We start from the raw sequence: 13,555 nt of genomic DNA, 5'->3' as shown, positions 1-13,555 counted from the left end.
GAGCTCTGAAATAGAATTCCTGTTCTTCAGTTGTGTGAAAACAGTGAATTTTGTTTAGTATATCCTATGTCCAGATCACCCTAATGTGGTTTCCACTTAGATTTACTTAGGAGACAGGGCAAGAGAGGACATAACAACACACAGGTTTTGTACCAACTAGAGAGGAGGATTTTGTTGGTTCAGCTAGTTTGAGTTCTAGATCACAGGTTGTCTTCCATCACACACAAAGAAATACTTATGCAATTTTTTTTGTAATTAATACCATTTATTTATTTCAGGTATATCCAAGGAGCAGCATCTCCTAAAGACATGCTTATTTTAGTGGATGCGTAAGTGTTTAATGTCTGAATATGGACATTAGTGGGATAAAAATACTTTGATTGATTGAACAAAGCTCTGTATGCTGAAATATAGAGAGGGTATTAAGAGGTCCTTGTATGCAAGGTTCAAAAATCTCTATATGAGCAAAATAAATACATAATAGAATATAGTTCCAAAATGCACAAACCAAACATGAAAGTTATTTAAACTGGAAGCAAGGAAATGTTTTATTTATTTTTTTAATCACTTCAATATTTTTCTGGTTTTGACTTATTAATTACTGCAGCAATCAAGTGAATATTTCTCATGTGCATGCCAGGATTTGTTGTAAACCATAAACCTAAAAAACAAATTACTAGAAGAATTACAATAGGTGTGATAATGATTTAATGAACCTGAAAAATAAGAATGTATGTGGACTTTGTGTGTTTTCTAATACAGATTTTAAAATTGAAAAGTGTGGCTACTATAAAATATTGCTAGAAATCAAACAAAGAAATTAATGAAAGCTCGCTCTCTGCCTCGCAGGGATTCCATGGTGTAGGGCACATTTGAGGGACTGAAGGGAGCATTGAACTTGATGTGTCAGATTGCTTTATGCTGAAAAGCTTCTGGGGCATAGAATTTACATTTAATGCTTTTGCACATGGTGAAGTGCTTCCGTATCAGCAGTGAGTTTTATCAACGTTTGTTATTTCTTCACTTCAGCTTAGGTTTTGCCTTGAATCAAAGAAGCTGTCATTTGTGTCTCTGGAAATCCAGAGCTGTAAATCTGTGTATAGGAGTATAAAATGTTTAGATAATGCATTGGTTGAAGGTGGTAAACTCAGACCTCTTGAAAAGGAAACAAGTAAAGGGTGTAGCATTATGACCTCAACTAAGGCACCAGACTGGGACTTTGTATGCCAGTTTTAGACTTACTTTAATAATTATAAATGGTTTAATAACACTAATGATAAGTTGGAGAATTCAGGAATTAAATCGAAAATTTTAGTGTGTAAGTTGGTGAGAGTTCTAGTGGGTGCTCTGTATTTTCTTTGTATGTTTCATTTAATATTTGCTGAATTCAACTTGTCTATTGTGGATATTTTTTAGGAGTGGGAGTGTCAGTGGATTGACACTGAAGTTGATCCGCACATCAGTCATTGAGATGCTGGAGACTTTGTCTGATGATGACTTTGTGAATGTAGTTTCAGTGAGTATCTGTTCTTTCCACAAAATTTGCATTGTCAACAAAGCCAAAAGCAAATTATTTTTAATACCAGATGTGAGATACTTGAACGTTAAGATGCAAAGACACTTAAGATATATTGTATTTGTTTTCTTAATAAATGAAAGGAATGTCCTAGATTTGATGTTACATTTGGATGAAGGGCAAAAGTAATTTAAATAAATTCCTGCAAAGCCAAATTCTCCTTTCCAATGTAATTCTACGATTAGCATAAAACCTCTCAATTAGATTGGTATATGCAAATTATCTTGAAATGATTGCTGGTTCTAAGATCTTCTGCACAGAAGATACTTGGATTGATCATGTTGTTTGATGCATAATGACAGCAGAACGATTTTTTTCTCATAATAAGTAAAATAGAAGGAAGAATTCCTGAAGAAGGTATGGGAAATTTTCCATTTTCAGGAGAATACCTTAGATGTCATATTCTAGCCTTGGGAAAAGCTTTTTTTTTTTTTTTTTTTTCCTTAACCTCTTCTACTGTAGAATTTTGATTCTAAGAATTTAGGATGAGAATACTGACATATTCTTAATATCAAGAGACAGCCTCAATGATTTTGGAGATAATTTGCAACATGTGAAGTCATGGTTTGTCCAGCCTGAGGGAGAAAGGCCTAAAATATAATTAAAATAAATATTCTTTTTAAATCCACTTATTGCATCTTGATTTGCTGACAGCTAAAACTTTCTCCAAGGATCAGAGAAACACTTACTCTCAATGGTGTTTCTGTTTTTAAAATCTTTAATAGTGGATAAGACCATTTTACTTGGTCTGAAGTGCAGTGATAGAAAAACAAAACACCTGAGGTTTTTTATTATTGTTATTAAAGGAAATATGCTTCTCTGTAATGGTACTGGGGAGTTGAAATCTTCTTAGTTTCACCAATAAAAAAAAAAAAACAAAAACCACACACACACAAAAAAAAAACAAAACCAAAACAAACAAACAAAAAAACTTGTAATCCTAAACTGATGGAAATTATTTACTGTGTTCAGTGAAGCTGTGCCAGCTTTCACCACCAGAAAACCTGGACTCCTACTACTTCTTGATTTACACATATTCCCAAACTCTTTTGTTACATTTGCTCCAAGATGACCAGAAATAGCATACGTTATTGCTAAGTCTTTCTTAGGCTGTATTTTATTAGCTGAGGTTAACTGTTTTTTAATGAGGCCTCAAGGTTAGGATTTGTGTCAAAAAAGGACCAGAAATCCTCAAATATTTCCTATAGTATATTTCCCCAAGGATTTGTTACTTATATAAAGGACATTTTTTTTCCCTTTGAATGGACTTTAGATGCTCACATCAGAAATTTGATTGTAGAACTGAAGAGGAAATTTTGGTCATGTTGTTTTCATCATCAGTGGAGGGCAACAATCACAGAAATGTGCATAATAGAGCATGGCATCTCTAAATCTTTCCTAAAGGGCTATTTGGTGTTGTTCCCTTATAATTTAAAAGCCTTTATAAAACTTTTCAGTATTATAATTACTTTTATATAACCTATGTTTTCATATATTCAGATGATTTATGGATGGAATTGTGGTAGATGTGTTACAACACTCATATATTTTATTTCTCTAATGGACAAGAAATCATATGCATATACTGTGCTATAAGGCATTCTATAAGTGAGAAAAGTGAACACAGAAGTTTGATCTTTGCTTAAAGACTTTTTTAAAGATTTATTTTGGTTTTTAAAGATTTGGCAGAAACAATCTAACAGTTGGACTAGATGATCTTTCAAGTCTTTTCCAAGATAAAGAATTCTATTTTTCTATCATCTTGATTCACAAAATATTCCACAATGGAATAGGTGTAATTAAAGTCCAACTCCAGTGCTTTCTTAGGAAACTCAACATGCAAAGTATCACCTTTAACTTAGACATATTGTACTAGGTGAAAAAAATGCAGATTATTCAATTAAAATTCAATTCAGTATGTTGCATGTTTTTGCTTAAGAACATTTTCTTCTTAAGCATCCCAGTATTAGACATGATAGACTAATTCAAAAATTCTGAAAAGTTAGGTGAAAATGTTCAGTTAATACAGCATTAACATACATGGATATATGAGCACTAACACTAACTGGACATTATCTACAATTTTTCTTTCCTTCATGGAACTTTTGGCCTAAAATGTGTCAGTTGTTTAATGGCTTGTTAGCTTTGATAACCATGGAGTCTTTGGTCTGGTTTTTGAGTTAACTAGAGAGCTGTTTCACTGCTAACCTATGCCAAGATGTTAGCACAAAGCCCATATGCACAATGATTCATGCCCACAACTGAAAGACATGGATTTAAGCTTATGTCAATCACATCTTAAAATTGACAGGAGGATTTAGTGAACTGTGCCTTTTATACGAGGAAATCCTAGAGGGAAAAAAAAAAAATGCTTAAAATTACATGTGCTAAAATCATTAGTTCTACTGAATAAACATAGTTCCTACATTTATTTCCAGGGAAAGAAAGGTTGAATGAAGGAATTAAGTTGTAAAAAGATATCCAGGGGTTAATATATCATGGTTTCCTTTGGGATTTGCATGTTCCTTATCTGAAGTGCTGTGTATTGTTGCAGGGAGAAAAGCTGCTGTTTGAAAGGGCTTAAATGTATGAGTAATACAGCTGTTTTCCCACTAATCCAGTTATGGGCTTTGATAGCAGCGAGTGGTAGATGATAGGGGCAGCAATTCCATCCCAGCACGTCCTGATTTAGTGACTTGGTTTCAGATGTTGACACAGGGAGTGTAATTTGTTTGTGATTGTGGGTAGTGTGCAGGGGAAATGTATTGCAAATCTGCAGAGGTGAGGAAAAACCACACAAAGGAGAAACCTGCCTTGCATCAACAGATGTGTTAAAGGTCAGACGCTGTTGTACTTTTAAAATTCACTTGGCCTTTGTAAAAATCCAAACTAGTATTTACTGCTTAGGAATTGGAAATTAAATGTCATGAGCATATGAGATAGAACAGAATCATATTCTGGGGAAATTGAGAGCTCATCTCCTGCTCTTGTGCAATTCTGCTCATTGAGTAAACTCAGAGGGAAGGTGAATTCTACATGAATTGATTTCAAAGAAAAAACTGTGCACCCAGCCTATGAAAGTATTGTTGGGGATAAAAAAAAATTGTGGATGAAATAACTGTTCCCACTGAATTTTAAAAGCAGTTTTTCATGTAAATCTATAGCTCAGAAGTTGCAAACCTGTTTACTTTGTCTCTTCTCCTAAGTTGGTAAAATCTTTACACCTTTCTAATTAAAATATTTAAATATGCTAACAGAGGGAAAAGAAAGTTCTGTAAAAGTATTTTCAATATATCCAAGGTCTCCTTTCCCTTTCTGCTGCATGATCCAACCTTCATTCTGTACTTCATAATGCACCTGTATCAACTTAAATACACAGAGATGTTCCTTCCTTCTGGGACCTACTTTCTTATGTTTATTTTAAAAATTAACTAACATCCCATGGGTGGAAGCCTTAGCCTGAAGTCCCAGTAGAGGAAGGAGGATGCTAGATTCTAAAGCCAGGTAGCATGTCATGCTTATACTATCTTTGCTAGAAATGTTTGCTTTGTATGACTGTACTTGGTTAATGAAAAATTGAAGAATTTTATTTTAAAATAGCTTAAACTTTGTTTACTCTATTATTATTTCAATGTAATGCTTTTAGCAGACCTGAAATTAAATTGCATACTCATATGATAAGACAGGTGTTTTACTGTGTTTTTGAATTTTGAGCCAGAAAAGTTCAGTGGTGCTTCGTTTTTCCAAAGAACATCACTACTTGAAGGTAGAAATTAAAAATGGTCATGGTATAATTGGCACTGAAGTGTTTCTGTTGGTGGATCAAGAGGAAATGAGAAGGGCTCCTATATGAAGGGGTTTGACAGTGTACTTTGCTTCTTACTTTCTCATTTTCCTTGTACTAAGGTCAATACTAAGGAGAAAACATGAAGATGCCTGTAATCCTTTTAATTATTTGACAAATAAAAAACTAGATAGAGAATCAGGTTCCCTCTACGGTAAGTATGTCTGCATAAGGATTTCTCTTAGTGACTGAATCCTGAAGCATTTCAGGTAATGAATAGCAGTAGTTGCAATTAAGTGTACAGGCTCCTCAGCATCATACCTGTGTGAGGCAGTAAATAGATACATGTAATTCATTTTTCTGGCAGGGGATATGGTTTGTTTTTTTTCCCTAGTCACTGAAAAGTGATAGAAGAGCAAGTTTAGGACTGAGTGTTGAGCTTCCTGCTTCTTTTAAGAGCTATCCATCTGTCTGACCTTGCAGTTTCTCTAAAACTGAATGGTTCATTTTCAAGAAAAGGCGAACAGTGATAGCTGCAGATAAACACATCTTGGTAGCAATGTTCCTTAATGGAAAATCATTATCATTCCTTAATGGCAGGTCATTATATTTCATCTTCCATATTCAAGGAGCAAGTGAATTAAATGTGTGTTTTTCATATAGGTATATTTAATAAGCACTGTAGATGCAGGGTTAAAAAAAAAGCTCAGAGAAGATATAATCAAAATCTAGTATTCAATTTCAGCATTGCTAATAATTACAGGTAGAGCAAGGTTATGTATCTACGGAAATATACATAGGGGAAATATATCTGGAGGACACGTTTAGCAAATATAATGAAGATGAGTACTCTGCAAATAACAATGGAGCAAATTTGGAAATTATGGAAACCAAGGAATTATTAAGAAGTTGGAAAGAAATTTCATTTTAGCAGCAGGAGTTACAGCAGTATAAAGAGCATAATGGATTGTTTATCTCCTTGTAGACTTAGGTTTCTTTTTACCTTTTCTCCAAAAGGAAAGTCAAGAAAGGAGTCAGTGAAGATCTGTTAAAAGTCTCTCAGATAGGACTGGAGTTGAGAGGAAGATTAGGGTAGGAAGGATATTATATTAGCTGAATTTTTTTAAATGAGATTGACTTCAGTGACTTCAGATCCTCAGGAAACCAAATTACAGAGTTTGTTGTCAAGATAAAGAAAAAGTGAGGGACCACTAGGAGTCCAGCTTCCTGCAATCTTCATCCCACATGATGAACTAGAAATGCTTGTACAGCTTGAGTGACACGGCTAGAGACAACTTTTCATCTGAATAGTGTATAGATTGATGGTTCACTTTCCCACCTGGAAGGCAAATTATAAATGTTTGAACTCAGATTTTGACTGTATGACTCCTTTGTTGTGACTGAATACTATTACATATTTGTGAAACATATCAGTAATTTAACACAAATAAGATTGTTTCAGATTTTACAGAAAAATATTGTAGGTGTCTTCTCTGAGGACTGAAATTTTTTTTCAAGGTGATTGCTTGGGTCTAGAAAGAATCTTCTTACAAACCTGAGTGCATCATCTGAAAAGGTGGGTTTTAGGCACGCTCTCAAATCACAGATTTCTACCCTTTTTTTGGTTGATTTAGGTACATAAATAAATAGTCTAATGACTGATGCCATCACAGATGAAAAGTGCTCTTGCTGGGGAAACTCCTGTATCCATAGGTTCTCAAATCTGTCAGGTAAAAATATTACAAGAAGCACTAGCTGAAACCAAATAAATTTGAATGGCATATAACTAGCTAAAATTACTTTAAAAAAAAATCCAAGAAAATATTCTTGTCGACTTTATATCAATATTTAATGCCTTTTTGGAGGATGCACTTTAAGCAAACATCTATCACTAAATGTATTTGTTATGGTTTATTGCTGAAGCAGTGAAGGGAGTTTTATTGGCCAGTGATATGTGGGTGGCGAGAAATGATGCAAGAGGTCAGGTTGGAGTGTGTCATTTCCCCTTCTAGCCTTAAATCAAGAATATGCAAAGATTTTTGTTGGTTGGTTGGTTGGTTGGCTGGTTGGTTGTTTTTCTTTTTGTTTTGCCCTGCCAACTTAAATGTTTGTCCCAAGTAATTGTTCATCATCCAACTTAGTTATTAATGAACTGGAAAGTATTTCATGACCCTTGTGTGATACAAATATTCAAAATAGTAAATATTGCAAAGCTGTAATATTTGCAAGCAGGGAATACATACCAGTAGTTTTTTCTGTATTCTTAACAGTTTTTTCATGTCTATTTAACAAAAGACATGTTCAGTAATTAAACTTACTCTTATCCTTAGTGTAAGTAAAAATTTCTTATTAATTTTATTTTAACAAGTCCTACAATATTGTCTGTGCAATCAGACCAAATGGCAAATGCTTACATAAAGCAGACATATACAGAATAGTCTGTGACAAAGACAGAGGTGAAAATGAAGTGTTACTTTTCCATCCTAGTGATAATATTTCTTGTGGTACTTGCTTTCATTTCTTCTGGAATATCCGGCTTAAAATAATAATGTCATTATGTAAAAACCAATATAAGATAAAATCCTGTCAATTTTTCTCTCTGAGAATTGCAGCTCGGACAAGGAACATCTCCAGATGCCAGGTTGCCACGTTCACCTCAGACCTGCACAAGCTTCTGAGCCTTTGTAGCACTACAGCCAGACAGATCCCACACAGAAGCTACTCATGTCTTTATTCAAAGACCATCTGGCCATACCTGATATATCGCTCCAGGATTTAGGAAGAAAGAATGTGTTTCAACGTTTGTTTTTTTTTTTTTTTTCTTAATTTCTCGTTTAAACTGAGCCTTACATAGCTACAAATAAACAAAAAACTTATTTTTCTTTTAGAATTACAAATTAATAACCAAGCCATCTGAGCCCTGGAATTTATTTTGTTTATACATCTATTATTTTACCTGCTAGGGGAAAGCATATCATGCTGAATTCAGCACCCCAAGAGAGCTGAGGCTGCTGCAGCTCTGTGCCAAATATCCTACTATGTGTTTTCCCAACTGGCACATGGAGCACATGTATACATCATATATGCATATTATATACATACATACATAATATATACATATACACACATATATATGTGCACACACACACACACACACACACACATATATATATATATATATAAATCAGGCCATGCACACAGATAACACAAATGCATTTGTGTGAACACACATACAAGTTTATCTATTAGAGACCTCTAGGACTAGCACCTCTGTTTTATATAACTTTTTCATCTCCAAAACAACTAAATCCATCTCCTTACTCTTATTTAAGGGTTCTTCTCTTAAATATTCTATACTAACTCCTGTGCAAACCTGAAATGAACTTTACAGTTAAAAACTATAGCTTGCTGCGGAAGGAAAATGTTCAAAATGTGTGTAAGATACAAAAAAAAAAAAAAAAGAAGAAAAAAAAAGACATGGAAGGATGCTTGAGTGCATGAAGACCCAAAGGGAATGGGAATTAGAAGCTCAAATTCTATATTAGGATGTCAGGAGCAGGAATGTTGCTGGAAACTGTACAGTTATTACTGTGCAATATAGCTGACAGCTCCAGATAACTAGAAAAGTCACCTCCATTCCTACTTTGAGGGATTGCTTTGGGCATCAATACACATTTTTATTGTCTCCTCTTTTAGCTGTCAAATGTCAGGGAATCAGACTTCTAACAACGCATGGCATGGATGTCTGTGACTTCCAGAATTAATCTGAGCTCTCTAGTATATTAGCAGTATGCAAAAAGAGTAGTAGTATAAGAAGAGTTGTATTTAAAATGCATGGTTGAGTGGTTTGTAAAATAATTTGATAACTCTGCCTCATGGTTCCACTGGTTAATAAATCTGTTGGGTCTTTCCAGTTTCATGATTTTCAGCAAACCACAAACCTTACTAAAGAGGCCCTTTCTTTGATCATATCATTGATCTTGGGATGTTTTATGGTTTGCCAGATGCTGGACCAAAAATGCATTGCTGAGTCAGCTTCCCAACTAGGAGACTATAATCAGGAAGCATTGTGACAGTATCATTAAAAATGTGTATGGGAGAATGGTTTCTTGAACAATAAACTCATTCCTTACCAGTTCAGAAGAGGCTGGGCTGGACTGGCTTTAATGATTCTCCAGGAGAAAGATGACTCACCACGTTAGTGAAAAAATAAGAAAATGTGGGCTATCCTAAAGTTTTCACATAAGGTGGAGGATATTTGTTCTGTGATCCCCCTTTTAAAAACATACTTTCTATAACAGTCATCTATTTGTTAGGTAATATAATTATGTGTGGCAGTGTCTTAGTTTGGAGTGAATCAAAAGGATCTCCTGAATTAGGCAAAGCATGAATGAAATACTCGCTGAGTTCTCAAGTCTCACACTTTCAAGACTCACACTTTACCCTCCTGTCTCCCTTCCTGCCTTAGCAGCAGCATCTCCCCTGTCAGCACTGTGCTGCTGCAGCCTCCTCACTGCTCTGGAGCTCCAGGCTCCTGCCCAGCCAGGCGCAGTGCTCTGCACTAAAAGGGAGACAGACACACGGGAGTCAAGAGATGAGAATGCAGAGGTGATACTGCAGCCCCCTGCTGTCCCTCTGCCATGTGAGCTGATGCTAAAATTTGTGTCTGTCTTCTAACTTCTTGCACCAATTAAACTTTCATCTTCATACCCTGAGTAGCAACCTCTCATATCAAGAGAATCTGTAGGTAACAGTTTAATACTTAACTTTATATCTGATGTCCAGTGAGGGCGCATGAGGAATGTGTGGACATTGGGAAAAGATTCTTCACTGAGAGGGTGGTCTGGTGCTGGAAGAGGCTCCCCTGGGAATTGGTCATTACTCCAAGTCTGTCAGACTTCAAGGAGTGGCTAGACAATGCTCTTAGTCCTGTGGTTTAGTTTTTGGTATTCCTGCATGGAGCAAGGAGTTAGATTGACGGTCCTTATGGATCCCTTCCAACTTGATATATTCTCATGATTCATCTTTTTGGCAAGGGTTCTTCATGTTTTAAACAACTTGAATTTGACTGAATGAAGATTCTCCCTGTCAAGTGATAACAAGAAAGCTCTACAAAATAATTTTTTTAGGAAGTTTCTTCCTGTTGTAGCTCTCCTCCCCAGTGCATGTGGGGAGCAGTGGCATGGAGGGCAGGCTGCAGGGCTGCAGCCCTGCAGCAGTGCTGTAGTTCAGGTCAGCCAGCTTTCCCTGGGAGATGCTGAAGTTTACAGTACTGAATTTTTCAGTAGAAGTCAGAAACACATGATTTTAAGTAAATAATGCATACTAACAGCTGCAGCAGCATAAAAAGACTATAAATTTCATCTTGCTAAGCAAATTCATCTTTCAGCCTACACTGATGTTCTGTGTTGTAATTCTGAGATTGGCAGTGCAGCATCATACTTTGTGGTCTGAATATTAATCCTGAGGTACTTAGTGGGAACTTTGCACTGATTTATGTACAGATAATAATATTGACTATAAAGGTTAACATGAGAGCAGACTTTGGCCTTGTATTTGGTCTTTCCCCTCATATTTATATTATATTATTGTACAATATTTTTTTTCAACAGCTGTTAATTGATCTGACAGTTTTATTGTTGTTGAATTTTGCTAATTCTGCTGTACAATGGACATACATGTATATTTAGCAGTGAAAAGAAACGTGATACATATTAAATCTCAGGAAATACCAATAGTAAAAATTGGCATATAATCCTAATTTCATTTCATTGATATTTGAAATACAGTTTAAGAAATGCAGATGTTCTCCATCTCAGTACTTGAATAAGTTTCTTATATTTTTCTCTACTATGTATCTGTAGGATTGCACTGAAGACTATCTGTACATAAGTCATAGAATAAAAGAAAGAAGTTATTCTATAGGAAGATAGGAATGGTGAACTTTGATATCACATATTATTTTCTCTCTCATCAAATTACAGACCTTTATTGCTTGAGCTGCCTCAGACTTTTCTGTGTACTGAGAATTTACATGGGAATAAAACTTTGCAAATTGCCTTCATACTATTCTCTAAATGGGTGCTGATAAATATTTATAATATCTTCTCACTGCTCAAATACAGATTCTAACTGGCTTTATTCAAGATTCAGTTATTCTTGGGATTATCCTGAAATCCTATTATCAAGCCTAAAGCAGCAGTTGAAGAAGAAAAAAAACAAAAACAGACAATGACGAAGCCAGATTTAGCTACAAAATGAAAGCCTGGTGAAGTCAGATCTATTTCACTATTACTCATTTAATACGTGTAGATACAACTGGGTCACCAAGCTGATTTAGCCACGAGGTAGAAGTAGCATAGCAACAAACCTCAGCAGATTGAAAGTCAGCTGCAGTAGTAAGTCTTCAGCAAACTCACTGTATTTTCCTCAACTTTCAGTTTTCCTGGAATGATGTTGTTGATTTATTAAGATATTCAGATTTTGGTATTTGAAATGTGTAGACTAGCAAATTTGAGAGTAGACATTACTGGCTGGTTCAAATTTATATGATTTTCTATAAAAGAGAAACATTTACGAATGCTTAAAAATGCGCAGCTTTCATGCAGTTTAAGTAAGGTTCTCATTTAATGTTCAAAATTTTGGAAAGGGAATTTTTCCTAGAGTTTTGTTGTTTTTTTTGCTTTCGTTTTTGTTTTGTTGTGTATTTTTTTGTTAGTTTTTTGGGGGGTGTTTGTATTTGTTTTTTTTTTTTTCTTTTGATTGGTATCTTGTTTGGTTTGGTTTGGTGTCTTTTTATTATTAACTTAGAAATGCAATTCCAGAAGATCCTGGTTAAACATGATGCATTGAATCAATAGATGTCAGTAAACAAACTGACAGAAGAGGGAGGCAGTAGGTAAAGATGATTGGGAAAACCTGAAGTTTTACAAAGACCTGGCCCTACATACTTTATGTTATCACTTCTGCTGATTTTGGAGGCACAGAAGGACATTTAGAACGTAGGCTGGTGCACAACTTTTCCATAATTTTCATCCTTCTAGAGTCGGGACAGTTTGTGTTCAAGATGTGGAAATTTTCCTTTAAGGAGGAAGTTTAGATTTTAATATTTTTGTTTTTTCAATCATTCAGAACACAAATCTATTCTATTCGTTTAGTTGAAATGAGAATTTTACTCTAGTCGCAGAAGGTGCCAATGTCCTCCAACAGAAATACCGAATACCGCATCTCATGGTACTTTAATGACCAGTTCAACTTTATTGTTCTAGTGCCACCTAGTGACTATAACTTGAAAGATTTTAATTTTATTTTTTTTATTTTTTTTTATTTTTTATTTTTTTTTTTTTGTTTTCAATTTATTGGAGTTTGGTTTTGCATTTTGCAGTAATGAGTTGCTTTACAGATTTCATCCTTTTCAAACTGAATCACAGAGTTCATGCTGATTTCCCCTATTTCTTCTTGTGGGGATTTATGTTAAGTTACTGCTGTTCTTTCTGAGAACTGTGGCTTTCCTGAGTGGATTAATGTTTTGTCCAGAGAGCATTGGTAAATGTTGACTGAAGCTTGCTTTCTTGATCATGTCAAATAATTAAGGAAATAACTGTACATATTTATATTTATGTATATATATATATATATAGATAGATCAATTTCTATTGGATATAGCAGAAAAAAAAAAGTTACGAGTCAGAAACAGCAATAAGCACCTTCTGGTAAAAATAAAATAATGCCCCAAATATTATTCTTTAATTCTCTAAAACATTTTTTTTAATCCTCTTTTCAAAGCTTACTTGTTTTGCTAGCATTATGGAAATGTGAATTCTGAGGCAGTATAATGAAGGGAATGTTCTGTGTTTTCTTTTGTGAAAGAACCAGAATCAATTGAAATGTTTTATTTGTATTTTTAATAACCTCCTACACTTGCCAACAGAATGATTGACATTGGATTTTGGATTTATATCCCTTAAGTTTATATCACTTATATATCTCCTTGGGAGATGGAGATCTGTTTAGAATTATTGAGATGGATGGATGGATGGGTATACAGAAGAGAATTTGAAAGATTAATCTATTAATACATTGTCTGTGAAATCAAGTATTTTTCCCTCACAGTGCTTTAGTCTTCAGAATAAATGGCATTAGCTGTATGTGCATTTTGAAGAAGTTTAAGGGATAAAATGTTTATGAGAATCCAT

The 13,555-nt window shown here is 34.7% G+C and overlaps 1 protein-coding gene across 3 annotated transcripts in view; it reads left to right on the top strand.

Moving 5' to 3' along the window:
• CACNA2D1 (calcium voltage-gated channel auxiliary subunit alpha2delta 1) overlaps positions 1 to 13,555 on the top strand; it is a 352,862-nt gene that overhangs the window by 258,462 nt on the left and 80,845 nt on the right. For all 3 annotated transcript variants that reach the window (XM_062491655.1, XM_062491654.1, XM_062491656.1), the window contains exons 9-10: positions 279 to 329; positions 1,417 to 1,516. In XM_062491655.1, coding sequence (XP_062347639.1) covers positions 279 to 329; positions 1,417 to 1,516 — 151 coding nt within the window. The remainder of the gene's footprint in view (positions 1 to 278; positions 330 to 1,416; positions 1,517 to 13,555) is intronic.

The sequence above is a fragment of the Cinclus cinclus genome, chromosome 4 (genome assembly GCF_963662255.1).
Source record: "Cinclus cinclus chromosome 4, bCinCin1.1, whole genome shotgun sequence".
Classification (NCBI taxonomy): Eukaryota; Metazoa; Chordata; class Aves; order Passeriformes; family Cinclidae; genus Cinclus; species Cinclus cinclus.
The sequence above is the reverse complement of the archived record's forward strand: the minus strand, read 5'-3'. Positions and strand labels throughout refer to the sequence as shown.